The sequence below is a fragment of the Callorhinus ursinus genome, unplaced genomic scaffold, assembly GCF_003265705.2.
Source record: "Callorhinus ursinus isolate GAN/ISIS: 27379988/994484 unplaced genomic scaffold, GSC_fseal_2.0 scaffold58, whole genome shotgun sequence".
Lineage (NCBI taxonomy): Eukaryota > Metazoa > Chordata > Mammalia > Carnivora > Otariidae > Callorhinus > Callorhinus ursinus.
The window spans coordinates 1,357,152-1,370,461 of record NW_027397120.1 but is presented as its reverse complement, the minus strand read 5'-3'; the positions used below and the strand labels follow the sequence as shown (position 1 = coordinate 1,370,461).

The 13,310-nt window shown below is 60.4% G+C and overlaps 1 protein-coding gene across 1 annotated transcript in view; it reads left to right on the top strand.

The window, feature by feature from the left end:
- The window catches only part of JAKMIP3 (Janus kinase and microtubule interacting protein 3), a 117,498-nt gene that overhangs the window by 74,660 nt on the left and 29,528 nt on the right, over positions 1–13,310 (top strand). The window contains exons 4-12 of the mRNA XM_073884722.1: positions 3,232–3,447; positions 4,865–4,984; positions 5,551–5,697; positions 6,445–6,576; positions 8,144–8,179; positions 8,966–9,025; positions 10,004–10,135; positions 11,176–11,304; positions 13,004–13,087. Coding sequence (XP_073740823.1) covers positions 3,232–3,447; positions 4,865–4,984; positions 5,551–5,697; positions 6,445–6,576; positions 8,144–8,179; positions 8,966–9,025; positions 10,004–10,135; positions 11,176–11,304; positions 13,004–13,087 — 1,056 coding nt within the window. The remainder of the gene's footprint in view (positions 1–3,231; positions 3,448–4,864; positions 4,985–5,550; positions 5,698–6,444; positions 6,577–8,143; positions 8,180–8,965; positions 9,026–10,003; positions 10,136–11,175; positions 11,305–13,003; positions 13,088–13,310) is intronic.

Sequence of the window (13,310 nt, the reverse complement as noted above, 5' to 3'; positions counted from 1 at the left end):
TGTATTTTAACTTCTGCATAGCTGTGAGTAAGTGGAAACCATGTGATTCCTGACCTTCCCTGTTCCCCGGGTCCCTCCCGCCCCCACCCCGAAGCTGCGGGGCCTCCCCTGCGCCCAGAGCGTCCCCTGGAACATTTGTTCACGCCACACGCCAGGGGGTCGGCAGCCTTTTCTAACTGGAAACACAGTCCCCAGCTCGGGAGATGCTTGTTGCCTCCTTGTCTTGCTCCCAGAGGGCCCGGTGGCGAGGCGCCGGGCCTCCGAGTTTTGCTCTCCAGCCTGGCTTCTCGGAGATGCCCCCCACTCTGCCTCCTAACTCCTTGTGCAGCTTTTCCTCTCCGCCATCATAGACCGAATGCCCCAGCATGCTCCTTCTCAGAACGAACACGTCTGTGCCCCACTCGCGCTCAGACACGTAACAGCGGCTCGTTCCCCGGAGGGCAGCCACGAAAACTGGCCTTGAAAGAGTTTTCTGCGGTTCCCTCCAGGGGCTGTGCTCCTTCGCTCCTTGCAGCCGCTGTGCCGCCATTATCCCAGACGCCTCACGGGGCTTGCGGACAGGCGGGCTGCAAGAGATGCTGCGTCGTGTTGGGGCCTCTCTCGGTTCTCTTTCCCCACCGAGGAATTTGAGTCAGGGCAAGAAGGTGGAAGAGTGGAACCAAACACATCAGGCTGGAAAGGAAGATTTAAAACTGTCTTTTTTGCAGGTGGTATGAGTCTGTAGAAAACCCTAAGCAATTCACCACAAAACTCCCAGGACCATTAAAAGAGCAGATTTTCAGGATGAGGATCAATATGCAAAGATCAGTTGTATTTTCATGCACGAGTGACAAACAGTCCAGAATGAGATTTTTTTCTAAGACTTTATTTGAGAAAGAGAGAGAGAGAGCATGAAGGGAGAGAAGGGCAGAAGGAAAGGGAGAAGCAGAGTCCCCGCTGAGGCTGGAGCCCGAGGACGAGGGGCTCGATCCCAGGACCTGGAGATCACGACCTGAGCCTCAGGAGTCAGATGCTCAACCAACCGAGCCAGCCGGGCACCCACTAGGGTCCTGTAAATGCAGGTTCCCAGGCTCCCCATAGCGGTTCTTGTTCTGTGCATCTGTGCGGAGCCTGCTCCGGACTGCAGGGCGCGGGTCAGGGTGTGCGAGGCATGCTTTCCTCTCCACCAGGACCGTTCTCCTGCCTCAGCATCCTCCCCTGGGGACACACCACCCCAAGGGCTGCCTCGGTTTCCATACACCTTCTGTAACCGGGAGAGGGGTGTGGAGGGGGTGGGCGTGGGGGAGTTCATGGGGGTGAGGGGCTGTGTGGGCTGTGTGGGGTGTGTGGGTGCTATGGGGGGTGGGGGGAGTGGTGGGGAGCTCTGGGAGAGGGGCTGAGGGGTGGGGGAGCTCCCTGTAGAGGTGGGGGCCCCCAGGACTGGACAAAGCTTTTCCACCACCGCAGCGGGACGCCTGCGTCACGCGCCTGCATCTCGCGCCTGCATCACGCGCCTGCATCTCGCGCCTGCATGCCCCCTACACAAATGGGCGTTCCAGGTGGGAGCTGTAGGACCCCGCCCTGGGCGTCTGCTGCCTGCTGCGCGCGGGGGGGGGGCCCCACGGCATTCGGAGGACCCCCTGGGGGACACTGTCGCTGATCTTAAAGTGACTTTCCACCTTGGCAAAATCAAATCCTGTCCCTGCGTGAAAGCACCTGTCCTTGAATTTCCTTTGTGAGCCGGTCACCCCACTTGGCCGCAGCACATGACATGGACGGGTGACGTCTTAGGGAGGTCTGCTTTTTGGTCCAAACCATCTGCTTAAAGAGCTCATTTCATTGGGATCTTATTTTCTGGTTTCCTGATGAAAGAAGAGTGATGTTTTTAAGTGTCTGAATGTGAGTGTCATTAGACCCCAGAACATAGCCGCTTAGCAACACAATTATATTTACTGGCCCCTTTGTTTTCACTAATTCAGTGTGTTTCTATGTGCTCCAGTAAATGGGAATTTAGCAATTAAGGATTTCTTTTATTCTGTTCAGTTCATCGCTTGCCTGTGAATTCTGTGATCTGGGCTAATGAGACATCTCATCTCTTTGTTTCCAAGCTGACTTCAGCAGATGGCTGATTTATTAGATTATTTAGCCTTAAACAGCAAGGGAAGCATCAAGTATCCCATCCTGTTCCGTTGTTTGAAAATACATTTTAAACTGAGTCGTCTTATAAATCAAGCACCATTTGTAATGACCCCTTGCAGCCGCCGAGTCCGTCCATCTGAGGAATGGGCGGAGGGGGTGTGTTTGCCCCCCATTCCCCTTCTGCAGCCCGGATGAGGGGCTCAGAGGCAGGTGGCAGCTGCGTGCAGAGGGCCATCCTGCAGCTGTCAGGAGGCCGAGCACTTTAGGGAGAATGGGGAGAGCCGTGGACCCCTCACAGCCACTAGCCTGTGGGCACGCAGAGGCCTGGGTGGGCCAGCTTCTCCTGTCCTCTAGTCTGGAGTTGACTTGTCTGGAGACCCCCCTCCCCCAAGCCTCAGCTCAAAGCAAGATTAACTAAAAATGCAGCTTTGCCTGCAGTCAGGCAGCACCTCTGCTGTCTGTCCACACCTCGGCGCAAGGAGAGGCAGGGTGCAGAAGAACATGAACAGTGTCTCCGGCTCTTTCTGGGCTGGGTGCCCCTCAGAGAGGAGAGGAAAGAGGCACCGAGAAACTTCTGCCTCTCATACCCACAGCCCCCCTGTTGGAGGACGGACCTTGCTCCTCACACTCTCCTATGGGTGGGGTTCAAGGAACTCGGGGAGTCCCCCTGCCCTGCCCAACACACAGCAGAAGGCAGAGATGGGCTCTGTGGACCCGCCAGCCAATGCCAGCCCCCAGTGGCCGCCGCCAGGAGCCCCTGCAGTCCAGCACTAAAGAGGCTGGTCCTGCCAGGTGCACAGGGATGCTGGGAGGGATGCACAGAGTCCAGGAAGGAGTCTCAGTTGCACCAGCTTGAACTGAACCAGCAGAGCAGAGGTCAGCCTGGATGGGGGGGTCCGGGGTGGGGGCATCATACTGCGGCCTGACCAGTGGGGCTCTTGGCCCAGGGCGACCTGCTTTGCATCCAGTCTCTGAGCCCGGAGACGTACTGGCAGGGCCGCTGCCACGGGGACCCTCCCTATGCTGGTTCCAAGGGTTCCTCCCCCTGTTTCTATGGTAACTGCAGATCTGTACTCTGCCTGCCTGTGTGATTGTGTTCTGTTCTCCTTGTAGATGGAGGAGATAAAATTTAAAGACAGAGCAGTCTTCGTGCTGGAGAGAGAGTTAGGGGTTCAAGCCGGGCATGCTCAGAGACTGCAGCTTCAAAAAGAGGCTCTAGATGAGCAGCTGTCCCAGGTCAAAGAGGCTGATCGGCACCTGGGCAGCCCCAGACGGGAACTTCCTTATGCAGTCGGTGCAGGAGACGCCTCAGACCACTCGGGAAGCCCTGTAAGCACCTCCCCACGCTTTGCCCGGTGACCCAGAGTCACAGACAGCGCTGCACGCGGCTCTGTGGCCCTGCTCAGGCAGCTCCCCAGGGAGTTGAGAGCCTAGGTCCAGAGTCCAGAACCAGAATCTCCTGCCCCGGGGACGCTGACCGTGTCTGCAGCCCACCAGCCGGACCCCGGACCCCTCGGCTTCTCCAGTTTGGCCGGAGGGCAAACAGACTTCTGTCTCCTTCCTTCCTGGCTAGCGTGGCACAGCACTGGCCTTCACTTGAACATCCCCCATGGCCCCCCAAGGCTTCCAGCTAGAGCCTACCTGCAGCTGCCAGGCCTGCAGGCGGCTAAGGGTCCTTGCTTGCTGTTCCTGGTTCCCACCGGGGGCGACGGGATGAGGCTGAACTACTTCCATCTCCATGCGCACAGGCTCCTGGCTCTCCATCGCCTGCACCCTCACCAATCACCCCCACCTGCTTTTCATGTGACCGTGCCACCCTTCTGCTCCCCTTCAGGCTGCCGTGACAGTGTGGGGACAGCCAGCAGCCGCAGGGCTGTGACATCATTCATTACTCATTGCTGCTCCTCATTCAGAGCCCTCTGGAGTGGTTCTGGGTAATCCGGGGTGGGGGGAGTCTAAATTCCATGGACCCTCAGTGCAGGTCCTGTGGGGCCTGCTCCCTAGCCTCTCCTGCACCTGCTGAATGAGGAACCATTCCTCTGTCCTTCCCGGACATGCATTTGTTTGCTTTGAGGACAAAATGTTTGAGCTGAGCCAGCCCGAGGACAGCGACTTTTCAAGAATAGAAAATAATTTTTTATAATCTTATTATAAATGGCTTAACTGGATTAAATCTTGCTCTGGCACTTGATGGATTGTGTTAACTCCAGAGAGATTCTGAAACTGGATCAAAATGTTTCCACTGATTTTTGAATGAGGTTCCAGAGGTGTCAAAAGTGACCTTATAGAACCTCAGTGTGAGGGAGCACACTTCTTGGGAAACCATCTTTTGAAAGTCTTAAGTTGAACATCTTTTCCTGTGCTCACATGATCATACCAGGGAAACTGCGACCCCACCTCCTTCGCAGGGCAGACCCCTCCTGAAAGCTGCAGCCAGCAGCCGCCCCGAGAAGGCCCGGGGCACCCACACCTGCGGTGCCTGCATTTGTACGCCCTGGCCTTCCACCTCTGCACATCCTGGACATTTCTGCTCCTTCGTTCTGTCCCCACCGTGCGGTTTGCGGTGCTCATGGTGGTCAGCCATCGGTCGCTTGTCCCTGGGAGGGTCTGCACCCAACCACCTGCCATGTGCAATCACGGGCGATCATGACGCAGAACTGCTTTCTTTTCCATGGTGCGCTGGGATTTGCAGAGGTTTTTATGCCTGTGTCTACGAACAGTTATTTGCAGTTGATTTTTGTTTTAGGAACAGCAGTTGGATGAAAAGGATGCTCGGCGCTTCCAACTTAAAATTGCAGAGCTGAGTGCGATCATTCGGAAGCTGGAGGACCGAAATGCCTTGTTGTCGGAAGAAAGGAACGAGCTGGTGAGGGGCAGCGGGGCAGGGGCACGCGGGTCTGGATCCTATGGGTCTATGACTGCTGGGGTGGGGTGCAGCAGGCGTCCACCTCCAGAATTCCTTGTGGAAAGGAGGAGTGATGGTGCCAGGGGCAGGGTTTGCATACAGGCCTCTCAGCTGTTTCAATAAAGCTTTATGAACAAAACCTGGTGGGGGGGGGTCCGGATGTGGGCCTCGGGCACTGGTTGGTTGATCCCTGCTCCATATTATTGAGCAAAAGTACCCTCCGTCCTGCGTGTTGTCTGGGATGAGTGAGGCCCTCCCGCCTCAGTGAAGCCATCACAATCACTCCTCACAGGCACTGGAATTTCCAGGTGACCTGTGTCTGAGTGGGAGCTTCTCCAAGGGCTCTGAAGGGTCACGGGACAGGCGAGTCCACTGCAGCTCTTATTGGCAAAATAGGGCCTTGGCCCCAGACCACCTCCCTTGGCTGGAGCCAGAGCATGTTCTGGCCGGTTTGCCAACTCTGTACAGGGATTGTTGGCTCCACGTTACCCTTAAAATCATGTTGTGTGATTAATTTTGTCTTTCAGTTAAAGCGCTTAAGGGAAGCTGAGAGTCAGTACAAGCCATTGCTGGATAAAAACAAACGCCTCACTCGGAAAAATGAAGATCTGTCCCATACTTTACGTCGGATGGAAAACAAGTTAAAATTTGTCACGCAGGAGAACATAGAAATGGTAAGGGGCCCCGCCTGGCCCATGGGGCCAGGAGGATTGCTCACGCTCACCAGCAGTGACCAACAACCCACTGCACTTCTCACGTGAAAGGCTTGACCATTGGATCCCCCCCCCCCCCGACTCACATACACTGGGGGGACTGGAAACACCTGGGCGCTGGCTGGGAGAGGAGGCGGCGAGTGAGGGTCTGAGCACTGGAGGGAAGCGGTCCTGGGCACCCGCCTGGGCAGAACGGGGCGGGGAGGTCACTGGGCAGGTCAGCCCCAGGCCTGCTGCCCGGTCGAACACCAGGAGCTCCACCCCCGCATCTGCCGACTCTGAAAATCTCAGGCCCAGGCAGGAAGAGCCCCAGACCACCTGCGTGGAGGGGAAGGAGCCAGCAGGCCAGCACCGCACAGACCCGAGACTCCGCTACGTGCAGTCTCCTGTGTCCCTTCTTAGTTTAGCCAGGGTCATTCAGCACGACGTGGCGGGGGAAGGGGAGGGTTGGTTCCTCCCTCCCCGCACCCCACTGCAGAAATGCCTCCTTCCCACGCTCAGCTCGGAAGCCGGCGGGGTGTGCGGTGGCGGGCCGCCCACGCTGCCTGGTCTGGGGGTGCAGACTCGCCCCGCGCGCGCCCCCAGGGCCCGAGCCGACGGGCAGACGGGGCTGCGCGGCGCGAGCCCGCGGGCAGGGAGGACCCCGGCTCCCCGCCGCCCGACGACCCCTCACCCCACCCCTGTGACCGCGTCTGGTTGGCTTTGCAGAGACAGAGGGCCGGGATCATCAGGAGACCCAGCTCCTTAAACGACCTGGATCAAAGTCAAGACGAAAGAGAAGTTGACTTCTTGAAACTTCAAATTGTGGAGCAGCAGAACCTCATAGACGAGCTTTCTAAGGTGCCCGCGCCCCCTCGGCGGAGCCCCCGCCTCTCTCCGCGACCCCCCGGCGCCCCCTCAATCTCCGTCGGCCACGCCCTCCAGCCCCTCCTCTCCCGTCTTCCTCGGCCCTGCCCAGTCTCTCTCGCCCCTCCTCTCCCCCCCCTGGGCTCTCCCCTCCCCTCTCTCCCCCCCCCTCCCCCCCCCCCTCGGCCCCTCCCCTCCCGCCCCTCGGGCCCCTCCCCTCCCGTCTCCCTCGGCCCCCCTCCTCTCATCTACCCCGGCCGCTGGCCCTCCTGCCCCGGCCCCTCCCTGCGGGCTCCACCGCGGTCATGCCTGAGTGGCCCTCTACAACCGCGTCGTCTCCTCATCACTTTGGACCCGGGGTTTCAGTGACAGTGTGCCGCGGTGTTAGCTCCTGGGACCCCCGGGGCAGAGCAGCGCACCTGGGGACTTAGCACACAGCAACCTCTTCTCAGTCTGGAGGCCAGAATCCTGTCAGGGTGCGGCAGGACCGCGCCCCCTCCGCAAGCGCGAGGCCAGGGTCCGCGTCCTTTGCCGCGGGGAAGCTTCTGGTGGCTGTGGGCCTCTCTCTCCAGTGTCCGCCTGTCTCCGCGGGCCAGCTCCCTGTGTCCCTCCTCCTCCCTCCTGCCCACCCTAATCCAGGATGGTCTCATCTCCAGATGCCCCACACAATCACATCTGCAGAGACCCTCTTCCAGAGAGGGTCCAGGCCCAGGTGCTGGGCATTAGGCCGTGCACAGGCTCTTCAGGGCCCCCCCTTAACACTGCCCTGTCCGTATGGCCCCTACGCCCCCAGCACAGTGTTGAAAATAGTCCTGCACCGAACCCTCCTCTGGTTACCCTGTTGGGGTCCCCTCGGGTCATTTCAGAGCAAGTTGCCTTGGTCATTCTGTGACCTCTAGGGGCAGCAGAGGGGACAGCAGTGTCTCTCCTGCTGGTGTGGCTCGTGACCCAGAAGTGCTGGCCTGGCCTGTCTTGTTGTTTTTAGTAAGTTCTATGCCCAACATGGGCCTTGAACTCAAGACCCTGAGATCAAGAATCACATGCTCCCCTGACTGAGCTGGCCGGGGCCCCAAGCCCTGCTTCATTTTGATGACTGAAGTTGCCTCCAAAGTAACGGGAGGTCCCACTGCCCAGCACAGGCTGTAGGGCAGGGTCTCCCCAACACAGCATTCCCCGACCATGCCTGCGAGCTGACCTCTTGTCTCGTTCAACTGCACAGTGACCGTCAATCCCCACATGTATAAGAACCTATGGGGGGTCGGGGAGTATAGGAAAAGGAAGAAATCTTGGTCAGGTATGATTGTGCGTTATCGCAGTTTCTGAAAGGCAGGTGACAGGCCCTTGGCCCTGAGCCGAGGGCCCCCGGGTGCTCCTGCAGGTTCCCAGTGCCCTTGGGAGGTCAGCTTAGGGAGGGAGGAGGGACCATGAGGGCCAGGTCAGATGCCCCCTCTCCAGGTAGTGGGAAGCGGTCAAGTTGAGGTTCGGGGCAGCTGCCAAGCTCTGGGTCTCCTGGGGAGCAGGTCTGTGCTCCCAGCTCTGTAACAAGCTCTTCTCTCCCTAGACCCTTGAAACCGCCGGCTACGTGAAGAGCGTGCTAGTAAGTAATTCTCTCTCCTACATTCACACCCAATGCCCCATGCACTTGTCCCTGGGACCCCTGGTGCTGGTGGCTCCTTCTAGTCCAGACAGAGGCAGCCATGCCAACACATGCTACCTGCCCAAAGGCTTTGCAGTGGGACGGAGAACACCCATCCATTAGGGTCAGATAAATGCCCCAGGTGGCCTTTGGTGATGCCTGCAGGAGCCAGCACCCAGCTTTGCTCATTCTTCAGGGCTGGTTGCCCTCCCTGGAGTATTGACCCCCACCACGGGTTTCTGCCCCGCCGGCGTGGTCTGGCAGTCTAAGCATGGCTGGTACATGGTCAGGGTCATGGAAACGCAGTGGAGCTCCCCGGGGAGAAACAGGTTTTTGGTCTCCTTACGTGTCTGCAGGGTCCCTTTCCAGCTGTGTGGGGTTACCGCTTCTCCAGACATCTGCTCAGAGAGTACAGAGCAGGGCTGGGCTCCGTCCCTCTCGGATTCCCATTTCTGTGTGTGGGCTGCTCAGAGCCTGCCCCCCAGCCACACACTGTAAGGAGGCTGGAGCACCCAGAGCATAGTGGGGCGACAGTCCCCCCACGTGGGCCGTCACTCCTTTCAGCCCAAGCAGAAACCACGCGCCATCTGCCCCTTCAGTGCCAGTGCTCCTGAGCAGGCCCGCGTCTGTGACCATGCAGACGGTAGCCCATCGAGAAACCACCCTCCAAGTCTGTGCAGATGACTGTGTGGGAACATAAACGGAACTGCTCACCCCTCAGAAAATCTCTTCCACTGCTTTTTGCAGGAGCGAGATAAGCTTTTAAGATTTCGGAAGCAAAGAAAGAAAATGGCCAAACTCCCCAAGGTAAAGGAGATGATGTTGACGTATGTGTACACAGAATGTGTGTTTTTAAAAGCCACTTAACACAAGGCGTTTCTTGTGACAGCAAGGAGGAGGGGTTAGCTGTGGGACTCTGGCCTTCCCCTGCCGGGCCTGGGAGTTAGAATTCCCGCATTGCCCTGGGGCCTGCAGGCCTGCCTCGCGCCCCCCACCCCCTGCAGGCTGTAGCAGGGGTGCCTCTGGCCCCACGCGGCCCCGCCCAGGCCGACCTGTGCCCCCAGGGAATCTGAAGCACAATCCTTTTCCATAAATGTGTGCTTTGTATTAGAGGAGATTCAGGAGATAGTCCCAGAGAACGTTAACTAGTGCTCTGCTTTATGCAAAATGCGTGTGTTTTCTTGTTTGGCTTTTGACCGCTCGGAGGTGTTCCTCACGCAGCCTAGGAGATACTCCTCAGGCACGAATGCTGGCGCGTCTGGCCCCCGGAAGGGCCCATGGAAGGAGTGACAGGGTGCTGGGGCTCTCTCTCCTCAGGATTATTGCAGAGCATTTAGAGATTTTCTGGAGGCCTGGAAGCCTGGCCGAGCAGAGTTCTAAGAGTGGACCAGCTGGAGGAGGCCCACCCTCTCTACCTGGGCCCCCCACCGTCCTGGCGCTTCCACGAGGCAGGAGTGGGGAGAAGCCAGGCAATTGGGATAAAGGCCAGGAGCCATCAAGATGGGCTCGGCAGCCAAGACAGGATGTTGGTTGACAGAGGCGTGGACTTGGCCACAGTGCCCTCCAGCCTTGGTGACAGGTGACCTTCGTGAGCTGGACTACGAAGGGGCCCGTTGGGGTTTCAGCACAGGGAGGACCCGGGAGGCTCCCGTGACCGTCTAGGCCAGGAGTTAGGGAGAGTGTCAGGGACACTGGCAGGAGGGACTTGGGTGGAGTGGATGGTGGACATGGGGTGAGGAGGGGACGCAGGTCCATGTCTGGACTAACTCAGTTCCTTTTGGCCAGAAGCCGGTTGTGGTGGAGACCTTCTTTGGATATGATGAAGAGGCTTCCCTGGAATCCGATGGCTCCTCCATCTCTTATCAGACAGACAGGACGGACCAGACCCCGTGTACCCCCGACGATGACCTGGAGGAGGTAGCCTCCACAAGGGCTTCTGGACAGGCGGGGGCAGGGCCTGGAGGCAGTGAGGATCAGGGTCGGGGACGTGGGGGTCTGCTGTGTGGCCTGCCCCCTGGAGCAGTGGGCTCGGGGGCCCTCCCTGGCTGTGCCCCCCAGGAGCCTGTGCTCATGTCCTTCTACAGTGGGACAGAGGGCTCCCTGCCTCTCAAAGGGCTGCCCCGGGGGGTCTGAACCACCCAGTGTGGGGAGGCTGGCAGCAACGCCAAGGGCCACGCCGAGGTGTTCATCAGGGCAACGGGCAGTGCGGAATAGCGTTGTCTCTGATGAAAGCACACCCAGCCTGACCTTCCCACCAGTCCTTCTTGGGAAGGAACCATCCTCAGATGCAGGCGGCCGGCTGAGCCCCGCATGTGGGCGGAAGCTGTGCTTGGTTTGGTCTCGCTGGCTAGGCCCCTGTGGCTGAAGGACAAAGAGTAGCAGGCTGTCCGCGGCCCTGACAGGCCCAGGGGCACTAAAGCCATGGGTAGGGCCTCCCCTGGCCGATCCGGGCAGGTGGCCCATGGCCATGGACCCACTTAGAGACCTAAGACATTGTAGAACAGCTGCTACTGCAGCCTTGGGGGTGAGGAGCACAGGGAGAGCTGGGGTCGGGCTAGGGTTCCTGGGCCCGGTCACTGTCAGGCACAGCCACCGTCCATACCAGACCTGCGCCTTGTTCTCAGAGAAGCAAGCGCTTTGGGGTCCCGGGGGGCCCTGGGAAGGCCGCAGCAGCCCCCTGCCTTCTGTCTGGGGCAGCAGGTGCCCTTGTAGCCAGAAGGAGGCATTTAGGGATCTCTGCAGGAAGGTGGGGGTGGGGAGGAGAAGCATTCCCTGGTCCAGGTCTCACCTGACACATCTGGGGGGCAGATGGGGCCCCCGCCGAGCCCCTGGCCTGGCTGCCAGCCCCTGAGGTTCACCCTGGCCTCAGGGCAGCCAGCTGGGCCTTTCCACCTGGGGGCTCCAGGCTCACCTCCCCGCGGCCCCAGGTAACGCTGCGTCTCTGTGCACCTGTCCAGGGCGTGGCCAAGGAGGAGACGGAGCTGAGGTTCCGGCAGCTGACCATGGAGTACCAGGCTCTGCAGCGAGCCTACGCCTTGCTGCAGGAGCAGGTCGGAGGGACGCTGGATGCAGAGCGAGAAGTTAAGGTCTAACTGACTTCTACTCCACGACATTCCGGCTCCCGCTGGGCTCCTCCCCGCTTGACCCCCGGCCTTGGCAGGGACACTTGCATTGCTTCACCTTCCGGGCCAAGCCCTCTCTCCCACGGTTCTTGCTGGGCCTGCCGATGCTCCCTGAGGCGATTAAGGAACAATGTTGGCCTGGCAGTGGGTGGGGCCTCCCAGAGCGGTCCCAGGCACAGGTGTGAGTGATGGTCCCCCGGAGAGCCACGTGTGTCCCCTCTGGGGACCGTGGCTGGCGGGCAAGGGGAAGTTTGCTTCCTCGAAAACCTTCCGGTGGTGCTCTTGGGGGGCTGTCCCGGAGCTGAGGCTCAGAGATGGGGAAGGGCCAGCGTTGCCGCTCGGTTCTGGAAACTTGCCAAGATTACTCCTTCATCCAGTACACCTGAGCTCAGCTGCTGTGCTCACCTTGACCCTGAGTCTCTCCAGGCAGGTGTCCCCCTCCTGCCCCTGCCTCCCTGGACCCTGGGCCAGGCGCTCATGCCCCGTCCACCAAAGGCAGGAGCACGGGGCTGACAGGTGCCCTCGCCGGCCCGCAGGGGAGGCCGTGGCCGGGGGCTGTGCCCTGCCCTCCCCTGAACCCCCTCCCCCACTCCCTGACGCGTGGCCTGCCCTGCCAGGGCTCAGAGGGGATGCCCTGCACAAGGAGATGGGCTGCATCCTGTACACCTGAAGGGCTCTCCTGCCCAGCTGCCCTGGGGCCTGGGGGCCAACTCTGCCCCTAGCACACAGGGCAAGGGGCCAGTCAGCTGGCTCTGGGACTCCGGCTGGCCGGCTGAGTGTGGACTCTTGGACGCGGGGCACAGTGTCAGTGGGGCCCCCTTGCCACATCCATCCTCGCTGCCTGGAGGGTCACTGGGCCTACTCCCTGTCAGCAAACTGATCTCCCTCCAGCTTCACGTGTATCACCCAGGCCCCAGGAGGGCGGAGGCCGGGGGTGGGGAGGGGAGGGAGAGCCAGGGTCCACTGATGTCATCCAAAGAAGAACCCAGGGCCAGGCCAGGGGATCCCCTGCCCTCCTCAGCTTGAGGGCCACCTGACCCTGTGCCCAGGTGCTCTCATCTGCCCAGAGCTGTTCCCAGGGAGCAGGAGTACTGGAATGAAGTGCTCTGTGGCTGGGACCCCGTGAGAGCAGCCCTCCAGGGAGGGCGGCCTGGACTCTCTGGGGGCCTTGCCTGCACCGGGCACTGGGGGTGGGCTTCCGCAGGGGGCACTGGGGGAGGGTGCGGGGAGGGGGGTCAAGTGCAGGCAGAATGTGGAGCAAGGTGATCCGGGACCGGCAGAGGGCGCCGGTGCAGGACGGGAAGGGCCGATGGCCGATGGCCCAGCCTGCGTGCAACCGGTCCATGCGTCCTCCATCCTCCCCACTCCGTGTCAGCCAGAGCCCGGAACAAGCCCCCCAGTGGCCAGCGCCCCGCAGCGCTCCACTGCCCTCACCAGCTGTTTCATCCCCTAACAGTCGCTCAGAATGAGTCTGTAGGGCGACCCCCTAAGCTAAGTGAGGATGCTGGCTCCAAGTGCTTCCTCCTCACGGAGCCTTCCCTGTAAACTCGAGGACGGCGTCCTCTCCCTTAGCGGAGGCTGAGGCCCCCTGAAAGCCTCCATCCCTGCGGTCGTGTCCTGGCTGCGAGAGAAAGTTTGATGTATCCCTCCTCCCGTCCTACAGACCCGTGAGCAGCTCCAAGCAGAGGTGCAGAGGGCCCAGACGCGGATAGAGGACCTGGAGCAGACCCTGGCCGAGCAGGGGCAGGTGAGGCTTGGGCGGGAGCCGCGTGCCCCCGCAACACAGAGGGCGCCCGAGGGGCGCGGACGGTCCACAGGTGTGTGGGGGCCGGCGCCCCACTAAGAAATGCAGACACTGCGAGGGGCATGTATCAGAGGAGGGCACATCACGGCTTGACAGGGGGGCCTGGGCAGGCCTCTTCCCCCAGCTCAGGGCCAGGGCTGCCCCTGGAGACCGCCGGTTTCTCCCT